The sequence below is a fragment of the Argiope bruennichi genome, chromosome 7, assembly GCF_947563725.1.
Source record: "Argiope bruennichi chromosome 7, qqArgBrue1.1, whole genome shotgun sequence".
Taxonomy (NCBI): domain Eukaryota; kingdom Metazoa; phylum Arthropoda; class Arachnida; order Araneae; family Araneidae; genus Argiope; species Argiope bruennichi.
The window spans coordinates 130721959-130733111 of NC_079157.1; the positions used below are offsets into that span (position 1 = coordinate 130721959).

At 33.2% G+C, this 11153-nt stretch overlaps 1 protein-coding gene across 1 annotated transcript in view; it reads right to left on the reverse strand.

Moving 5' to 3' along the window:
- LOC129976149 (neurogenic locus Notch protein-like) overlaps positions 1 to 6774 on the reverse strand; it is a 44362-nt gene extending 37588 nt beyond the window's left edge. Inside the window, exons 1-2 of the mRNA XM_056089576.1 lie at positions 6467 to 6774; positions 4727 to 4831 (exon numbers count right to left, since the gene is read on the reverse strand). Of these exons, the coding sequence (XP_055945551.1) occupies positions 4727 to 4831; positions 6467 to 6623 (262 nt within the window). The 5' untranslated portion in view covers positions 6624 to 6774. The remainder of the gene's footprint in view (positions 1 to 4726; positions 4832 to 6466) is intronic.
- Between the last annotated feature and the right edge of the window lie 4379 nt (positions 6775 to 11153).

The window sequence follows — 11153 nt, forward strand, 5'->3', positions numbered from 1 at the left end:
TAGAAATCTGCTGATTTCAGTAAATTATTCAAAACTGGTGAAATAGTTAATAGAATTTATTTTGTGTATTGTATAAATCAACTGTGTTTTATGTGTATTGTTGATACATAAAGGAGTTCCTTGTGTTTAAAATCAGTTGAGTTTTGTGTAGCTTAAAATATTTTTTTTTGAGAGTAAGATAGCTAATCAGTTTGTAAGTAGAATTAAATTAAGAAATGGCTTTCTTAAACAGAGCGTTAAAAATAGATTTATTCTCCCTGACGGAAGAATTAGGGATCGAGACTGACCCCTCAAATAAAGTAGTAGATCTGATCAGGAAAATTAAAGAGTTCCCAGATATTGACTTCGTAAAAGATAGATATGAAGTTATAGTGGAAGAACGAAAAACAGAGAAAGAGCGCGTAGAGGCAGAATTACAAGCTGAAAGGCAGCGCGAACGGGAATTTGAGTTGGAGCGTTTAAGAATATCTAATTCCTCGGAAATTAATAGCTCACATTCAAGCCGAAATGAAAATTCTAGACCGCGAAGAGATATTAAGCATTTAATGCCTAAGTTTGATAGTAACCAAACTGATATGTCAATTTATCTGACATTACTAGAGAGGCAATTAAAAACCGCCGAGATTGACGAGGCTGAATGGGTCTCTCAACTACTGTCATTATTGCCGTTAGATTTGGCTCACATCATAGCGAAAGAACCGGAAGACAAAGCTCAGGATTACGAGCATATTAAACAAGTTTTGCTGGAACGATTTAAGATAAAAACTGAGACATATAGGCAGCGTTTCGTGAGCCATCAGAAAAAACCGAACGCATTGTGGAAGGAATTAATTTTTGATATGGAACATTTCTTAGATGGTTGGCTTTCGGGATCGGGTGTAACGGATTTTACCGGGCTAAAGAAATTGCTAATCACCGACCAGATAAAAAAACGCGTCCCGAGCCAGATAAGAGACCATTTTCTAGACGTATGGTCGGAGTTCGTGGATCCTTTTGTTCTAGCCGAGAAACTGGACCACTACGAATCGGTGCGGACGAAATCCAACTTTGTAAAATTCCCCGAAAGAAAAATGGTTGAGAGAAACAGACCGTTTTCGCCTAAGAAAGAAGAGAAGTATAAAGCGACGGAAAGAATGGCAAACGCTAAACCCAATGAAAATAAATCGTGGAGGAATTTAGCCCCACAAAGGAATTGGAGGGGAGACAATTTTGATCAGCGGAAACAATTACAATGTTATGAATGTCTGTCTACGACGCATTTAAGGCCAAACTGCCCTCAATTAAAAAAGAATCAACCGACAGAGCAGATAAATCACGTAGGAAGCGCGCACGAAAATGAATTATTTGCTCCCTATATAAGTGAAGGATCCGTTAACGGATCGGAAATTAAAATTCTCCGGGATTCAGGCGCCAGCGTAGATATCGTTACACGAAATTACGTCAGTAATGCAGATTTTACCGGTGAGGTAATTTGGGTCAAACAACCATTGGACTTAGATTTGAGGTGTTTGCCTCTGGCACGTATAAAGCTCACTAGCCCAGAGTTCGGGGAGGTCGTCACAAAGGCCGCTATTGTCGATTCATCTCTCGATCAAGGAATTTACCTTCTTAGTAACGCCACGGCCGAGTTACTTAACAAACGTATCAGTATTGCCACTGTGAATGCTGTCACTACTCGTTCACAAAAGAAAAGAGAAAACGCGAAAGGGGATGGAAAAGCAAGGAGAATAGAAAGCGGGACAGGAGGGCATCAGTACAAGGCTCCTAATAATGTGATGAAAAACATTGTGCCCGATTCTGCTTCATTACGTTCGGCAACCAGATCACCTACAATTGATGTGTCTACAAATCGCAACATGTTTAATGTTAGTACTGCAGTGTCTACTGCAATAAATTCTACTCCTGTTATTGCTGTTCCCCCAATGTCCACTACTGGTGTGATTGGCAAACATGGACAGCCTCAAGGGAGTGCTCTTCTTACTAATCGTATGACAGCAACTTCTGGAAAGACTTCTCAGTATTCAGTTCCACAGTCACAGCAGGCTTATTTTCAATTTGGACAACAAAAGTTTAATCACCTGCAATCTAATCCAATTCGAGCTCCACAAATGTTGTTTCCAAATTTTGTAAGAAATGCTCCTCATCAACAAATTCCAACTGTTGCTGCTGCAGCAGCAGCGTCTAATTTACATTACCCACCACCTATTCGGAGACCTGGGCCTGCAACTGTTACTCAAGCTGCACCTCAGCCTCAACAAAAAATTGGAATTAGACCACAAGCCAGTGTGCTGGTTCCTGGAGGAAAATTAACACCAGCCCAGCAGGCGAAACTAAGAGCAGAAGCTGTTCAACAAACCCACATGTTCTTTGCTCAGTCAAAAACTGGCAAACATGATGAATCTGTATCTAATGTGCTTTCCCTAGATTGATGAGATGGTCATTGGCTTTACAACCATACAACTATACTGTCACACATAAACCGGGCAGTAAGCACCAGAATGCTGATGGTTTGAGCCGCTGTGACCTTTAAAAAAAAGGAAAATCTAGTGATAAATTTTAATGTGTAAACGGTATTTTAATGTGTAACTAGTGTTTTAATGTAAATTGTTTTTTAAAATGTATTTGTATTGTATAATTGCCTCTAAGAAGGGATAGTTGGTTCCACGACCCAGTAGTGACTTTCGTCCAAGACTGGACAAAAGTCCCCTTTCAAAGGGGGGGAGAGTTGTAATGAATCAGCTTCTTCCTGGGTGACCACTGTGACATTTCTTTTTCCCACACTCGATAATGTACATTCCGGGCCATTCTTCATCAACGAAACTCCCACAGTGTTAAGTGCCTCCAGATTGCCAAATGGAAGACCCTCCTTTTAAGTACGGTCATCTGGCCATTTAGTGCTAATCCAGATAAGGAACCACACGTGCGTTTCCCAGGCAAATAAATCGTGTCTTCGAAAGGCGACAGTGTCAAACACTCCAGATGTCCTGCATTTTTCCCATGGTGGAGGGTGAATCATCAATGGACATTTTCCCACGGGCGACCAGAGACGATTCAGGTTGTTCTGAACGGTGATTGGGTAACAGGGAGTCTGAGAGGAAAATAAAAGGTGAGATTTTTCGGAAGAAGACGGAGAGAAGCTTCGTGTGAACCAAGGAGAGGAGCTTCGTGTGAACCAAGGAGGAGAAGCTTCGTGTGAATCGGACTTCTGCGTAGAATTCCACCCGAAGAAAATTCGGTGGATTCCGAGAGCTACCCCCGGAGTAGCCTAAGACGCCAACAGCCTGTTAGCTGTTCTTGTAAAGTTGTTTCCTTCGAAATGGTTCGAGGAACTATTCTTGTGTAATTTTCGTGTTGTAAATAGCATCATTCATTTAACCTAGATTAGAAAGAGTTGTTTTTATGTAATAAAGCTGTAAATAAAAAAATTTGATCATATCGCTACCTGTTTTTGGATCGAGACTTTACAATACCTACGTATAAACTGAAAATGTATAATTTCATTGAAATTTTTAATAAAATTGAATTTTTTTGTTATGTTATACATATATATATATGTTATATAATATGTTATGTTATATAAATTTTTGAATAGTATTTTGTTTTTATTATTAAAAAAAAGGCTGATGCAACTGAAATATGTCACAATTAAATGAATGTTACTGAAATATTTCCCAATTAAATGAACGTTTACAATAATTCATTAATTTTGAAAGTGAGATAAGTCCATTTAGTTATAATAAAACTCTTATTTTTTTAGTCAGTACTGTAAACACTATTGGATAATAAATTTACATTATCTGGTACCACAAAATACAAAAAAATATAACTATTAATACTTACCAATATTTTTAAATTTATTGAAATGCAAACCTTTAAATATACCACGATAACAAAATATGGACTTGCCCCATTTTCAAAATAAACGGTCCATACAGTGAAATAACCAAATATTATTCATATTAAACCTAATTACAATATTTTACGATGAGATTTTGAAACCGTTTCCTCAGTTTTTCCCTGCCGTGGAAGAGTTTTGAAGTTAAGTTTAGTTGAGTTATATTAACGTCCCGTTTAAAGCAGCACTAGAGCTATTTTGGGACAGACCTCGGTCACCACGGCCAGATGAAGAGGGCGACACCAGAGCTTGCATCCCCCTCTCCACACCAACGGGAGAACGTCTGGGCTTGACGGTTTTATCATACAACAGACCCCCTTACACGATGGTTTTTCAGTGGAATGGGGTCTTGAACCTGAAACCCTACGGCTCACAAGCCGAGACCTTACCAGCAGGCCACCACAGCCCGGAAGAGTCTTGAAATTTTGTACACTTGTACATTCTTAATGGAAATGCACTGATGTAATATTTTTCTAAACTTAACGGTTATTATAATGTCATTACTTTTAGTTTACATCCTTCATGTTGTTTTTTTAATCATACGCTGTTATGTAAACTTTGTTTGTTTTCTTTTGTCCCTTTACTAGATATGAGCATCCACTAAGTGTGCCTTGCAGTATCACAAATGTTTCATACTTTTTTTTTTATCTGTATGCACATTATTAAATTTTCCAAAACAATCTATCTTCACACACTCATACAACTGCTAGCTTGAGGTACCGAATCATATCAATGAGTAAGAAGCTTCCACAACCTTTCTGTTTTCTAGCAATGAGAAGTCAAAATTACATTGCGTTCCAATAAAAATAACATAAAAATAAGAAAACTTACATGAGCACTGATTTAAACGTTGTTTATACATTGGTTCACAGAAACATATCTTGTCTCCATTACTTGAAACTTCGCAATCAATGGAATGTAATCCACAATTGCATTCTGAAAAGTGCTATTATTAATTAGAGAAGAAATTATAACAATTTATTAAATTATTTCCAAAATTTTAAGCTGTATTTTTAATATATATATATATATATATTAAAAATAATAATTTAAAAATAATATTTTTAATATATAAATATGTTTATTCGCAACAAACTGAAACGCCCTAGGGAATTAAATTATAGGATGAGTAGTCAAATTTTATTTTTTTTTAAAAAGCAATTTATAGACTCTTTTAAAGCACCTTTGAGGAAAAAATTAAGGACCAACATTAGCAGAGTAGTTTTGATTATGGAACTAAGTTATGATGAAATTTACTAAGATGAGCAAAAATACTTTTCACTTTTAAAAAGTAGAAACAGAGAATACCACCAGTAACTACTGCATATTTTTCATGGGTATTAAAACTATGTCACTTAAAATGTTTTCTTTAAGTTTCTCATGAAAATCTAATTCAAGCACTTTCAATCCACATCTGAAATACTTTATTTACATTAAGAAGGAAGAAAAAAATTACATTGGCACTTCATTAACATCTCAATTTCTTAAGGGGACTCGGTATCCATTTTTTTCCCCACAATTTCCAACAAATTTTCCAAATTTTGTGATAAAAAAATGTAAATTGTGCTGAAACTTAAATTTCTAAAATATTTTTCAGTTTCAAAAGTTACAAATTTAAATATTTTAAAATTTAAAAAACATTAACCCTTTATTAAAAATACTTCTTCAAATACAGTTTTTAATAATTTTTCCAAAAATTTTTTTAAAGGGACCTCACAATGTATTTTAGGGATCGGATTTTTGTATCTATTTTAGTTTCTAAGAAAAAAAATGTTGATCAAAATGTTGTGAAATTTTTTGGAAAATATAAAATTTTTTTACTTGGAACATTTTTAGAAAAAATTCTAATCAAAATTTTTATAAATTCATCCCTAATTTTGTTAATAGAAAGAAGGTTAAGAGCACAGGTAAACAAATCTGGAATTTTAAAAAAATTAATTAAAATAAAAATAAATTAATTAAAATAAAAATAAATTAATTAAAATAAAAATAAATTAATTAAAATAAAAAAAATTAATTAAAATAAGAATAAATTAATTAAATAAAATTTTATTAACTATGTAAAAAAAAGTTTTCTGCTTCTTTTTACAAATTTCCCTATCTAACTCTTTCAACTGTTCAATTTTCTCGTTAATAATTTTTTCGTTAACTCGTTAGATTTTTTCAGCAGTGAAAAGTTTTTGGCCTGCTCAGCTTGTTGAGAAAGTACAATAGCATTACTTTCATTTTCAGCAATTTCTTTTTCTAAGAGAAATTTCTTTGCCCGTAAAGAGACTAACGAATCAGATTCTGTCTTTTCTTTATGCCATTGGCAGCAATTTCTCTAGCTATTTATTCCCGCCTTAATTTTCTTTCTCAAAAAATGTTGAATATAACATTTGTGGACGCATTAGTCAATTTCAATCTTAGACATTTTTTTCTTCTGGTGTGTTTTTTATTCGGTGTTTAAAACAGTCTCGGATATCTCCCATTATTAGCTGCACTTGTAAATGTAAGTTTATTTTTCACATTTGTACGACATTAACACTCAGTAAAAGTATGTCTTATAAATCCTATGTATTTTCAACTTACCCTGTGGAAGAGTTTCTTCATCAAATGATTTCTCATAAAAATCTTTTAATTCATTGAGTGTATGGGCAAAAGGTTCTTCCTCATGTAGATTTGCAAGCATTCCAGGTGAAGAAAGAAGTGACAGAATGGCTAACAAGGATGCAAAATGGATAATCATTTTCCCCTAAATTTAATCTAAGAGAGAATTGAAAATGCTATGAGCTTTTCTCTATTATTTAGGACATTAAATTATTTTATACAACTGCATGCTTAGTATTTACAGACGTAACACCCTGACAGAAGATGCATTGTGTGGTTTCATTGTCACAGGCAAGCGCTGTTCTGAAATTTTTATCTCTCTAGATTCAGATAAAAATTCTCTTATCAGCAAGCTGTTTTTATGATTAAAATGAAACACACAATGCTTTTTTTTTTACTTATCTGGCATTCCTCGAGTAAATTATACATTTTCGATTAGTGTTTTCACCAGGTTTAGTAATGAAATTCTTTCTTTCTTATTCACAAATTTTAAAAGCCATTACTATTGTTTTTATAATTCAAAAATACGAGCAAACACCATAATATATATTCCTTCTAATAATATCACTCTTAGCTTTATAAATTTGTATAAAATAAATCTATGAATTATTTCCAATTAATTAATCGATTACAACTGCATATGATAGTTAGTTATTTGCTGTAATTTACACATTTGAAATGAGTTGTGCATTTTGAATATAAAATATAATATAAAAAACGCATTTCATTATATTTTAAAGGATATTAATAATCATCAAATTTTTTCTGAAAGCTTTAAAATATAAAATAACCTACAATATTTTTACTATGTCTCCAACCATACAGTAGCGGCACATTCAATAAAGTTGCTGCACTTCCTGAATTTATTTTTAAAAATTACATTTTCTTTCCTCTTGTAATTGAATTTTCTTACATTTGCACATTGGGACTTCGATTACCTTTGCTTACCTTGTCACTCTGAGAATCCTGTGATAGACGAAGACGGAAAAAGATATAAAGACGTAAAAATGAGACAGGAAATGGGGCAAAAAGGCTAAAGAAGCATAGGTCGGGACGTTTTGCCAATGACAGCCGATTATGCAATAACTGATTGGTTGATTTGAAGGAAAAAACAACCCACTTCTCTCTTTGAATTTAGAAGCACTGAAGCTGTATTCAGAGATGCCTCTAACACAGTTTTAATTGCTAAGTTTTTTAAAACTCACATTTAAAGTTTTATAATAAAGTTCCTTATTAAAAGTTATTTAAAGTTTTTTTCATTTTTCCGATTTTTTTCCTTGTATCTCTTATTGGATGTTTAGGAGTTTTGATATCGATTCTCGCTATCTTGACGGAAACACATCTGCTTTTTTAAATATTCATTTTCTTATGTCCATTTTCTTAAAAAGTACATGGTTAATTTTCAAAAAAATATTTAAATGACAATCATCTAATTTTTTTCATCAGTATTAAATATTACATACAAAAAAAAAACGATAAACCCATTTATTGCAAATTTTATTTTATGTTCATTTTTGGACAAACATTATCGAGTTGACTGCTTGAAGGTCAAAGCGGGGGGGGGGGAGGGGTGATACTTTTGTCTGTTGAATTATTAATTTAGCATTCAAATCATTTTCTGACGACAAAACTGTCAGGAATTCACATCATATACTGGTTATTCAATATGTTTGAAATACAAAACACTTTATATATACAGTCGCTATAAGTCAAACTCGGACACCATAGGAAAAAAACTTGCTCTACTAAAATATTTTAATAAAAATAAATTTAAAAAAACGTGAAAAGATTGTTCTTAATAGCGAATTTATTGAACAGCTAAAAACAAAACCAAATAGCGCCAATTCATAAATTATAATTAAAAATTTAGACATAAAAGTAAAATTTGAGAAAAAGTGTCCGTACTCCAAATTCGGACATCTCACAACTAAGCAACAAGTAATTGCAACCCTGGGCAAAAATTACTGCCACCTTTATGGTTAGTGTTTAAATTGTTCAGGGCAATTTTTCAATTTTGTTATTTTCATTTATTATGGAAATAAATATAAATTTAATTAAAATATAAAGGCAAAGGGGCCAAACGAGCATTGAGTTAAGAAAAATGATTATTAAGCATGCTGAAGATGGAGAAATATCAGAGATTATCCACAGAAGTCATTCAACGGTTTTGACTTCATAAAATGCTTCAAAGCCAATAATCAGGTGGAAAATAAGCCTAAGACAACCCCACAATAATATTTTTAATGAAGCAGATGATCGATATTTAATCAGAAAAGTAAACGCAAATCCATTCCTTAGTGCACCAAACCTATCTATTATTGCCGAAAAAGAATTAGGTAAAAAATTTAGCCCATCAACAATAAAAAAGAAATGTGCTCCATAAGAAATATCTCAATGGAAGAAAAGCCAAACAAAATCATTTCATAAGTAAGTGAAATTAAATTTGCAAAATAAGGACTTAAATTCGCAAGGAACGTGATAACAAGGAATTTTCTTATTAAAAAAAATCTTATTTACTGGTGAGAGCAAATTGGCCATTTTTTAATCCAATGCTTACGTCTAGAGAACAAAAAACGTCTTCGCACACAAAAATTTGAAAGCTACTATATGGTGGTGGATCAGTAATGGTTCTAGGGCTCGTTTTCAGCTATTGGCCCAGGAGCCCAGCATTTTATTGAAGGGAGAATGTATATCTCGATATTTTAAAGAAAAATTTACAACCATGTGTGTTGAAACTTTCTCTTGGCAACAACAGGTGATTTTATCAGGATAATGATCCCTAACATAAAGCTTATCGAGGGATTGCGGAACTTGCGCTAACTCCTTAAATAGTTTGCACTTGCATTGTAGGTTTACTGGGATTTAATCGCCTTTGGCAGGAAAACTTGGCGTGCATCTAGAGGGGCTATAGAGAATGTACATTTCTCGTATTGATAAGAGAATGATTGTTGATTGAGGGTTCTTTTTCTTGAAATATTCACCTTTTATACTCACTATAAAACTGATAATTTCTCTTTAATAATGCCAGGAACAGTTTTGAAAGTTATTTTAGATTAGGTGCTCGGTGTGTTTGTAATATGAATAACAGTATTAAAGGGGTGTTTTCTTGAAACATCAGAAGGAAAGTCATCAGCTGTGTATAATGGATATCAATATCGCCGATATTGCTGTAGCCTTAAAAATGTGGTAATATAGCGCTACATTAACGAAAAGTCCGAAAAGTGTAAAGGGCTGCTGAAAACAAAAGACAACTGTGTTCTCTCTGAAATGCCTCATTCTTGTGAGTCGGATGAAGCTGAAATCGAAGTCAAGATACATTTAGTAAAAATTAAAAGGAGAGTTCGAGATTATCAAGCAATGTCCAATTATCACCAATAATCGAAATTTTTAACAATGAAAATAAAATAATTATTACATTTATAACTTTTCCTTTCACACAACTTGATTTGTTTGGCTATTATGCCATTCAAAGTTATAATTTAAACTAAATATTGAAAAAAAATTTCATTTAATTACTACCCTCATTGTAATAAAGTCAAAAAGAATTTGAAATAATGTTTGAAAAATTGGCACTAAAAACTATAGATACATCTAATTTTAGACAAAAAAACTTCTATAATAATTGTTGTAGATATGAAAGTATCAAAAATTGTAAATATTAAGTTTTCAATACATCATTTTAATAGGAGTAAAATTGTCTTAGTATTTATTTAAATTAGATATGTAATGGAGAAGAAATTGAAGTAAAAAAATGTGCATTAGTGGATTACTTCGATCACAGGATTCTGCCAATTATCTGTCAGCTTTAAATTATTGAATGCTACATTTTTTGTTACTTAAAAAATTCTGACAAAATATGGTCATATACAAAGTTTAAAAAAAAATATTGATAGTCTGAGCTTTTGTTTATTTCAACACACATTTATTCAAATATTCTTTTAAAAAATATTTTAAATCATGTGAATTTTATATACACTCATGTCCATAAATTAAGGATAATTCATAGTCACGCGGAAATCGAACTTTAAAATACATATATCACCTGTAAAAGGATTACACCCATCTTCAAAAATCATATGCAAAGTGCAGGAAACCACCAGATGACACCGATAGTACATCACAATGACGAGAGCGTAAGAGAGTGATGTATAAGGAATGCAAGCAAAGAAGTAACATTCTTCGCAAGCGCTTTATAAGCCTTTTAGTGCAATAACCGCATAGTTATGACACAAATGACGCATTTGGATGATTTTTTACGAGGTAGAATTATCGGCCGTCTGGAATGTGGACGTACCCAGCTGGAAGTATCCGAGGAACTTGGAATTGCCCAGAGTGTCATCTCCAGCCTTTGGCAATGATTTGAAAATGATGGTAATGTGAGTAGATGTTCAGCACAGGTCGCCCCCGAGTTACAACAGCGAATGACGACCGAAAAGAAACAGCTTCACACCTGTCTCGTCAGCTCTCTTCAGTCACTGGTACGACAGTTTCAAGGCAGACCATGTACAGAAGCTTGTACAGACCATGTACAGAAAGAACATCATTGAATGACACCATTACGATGGTACAGGATTGCTCGTTTGGGGAGGAATTATTATGGGTTCCAGAACTGACCTGCATGTTCCAATCGGAATCATAACAGGCCAAATCTATCGGGACGTCATTCTGG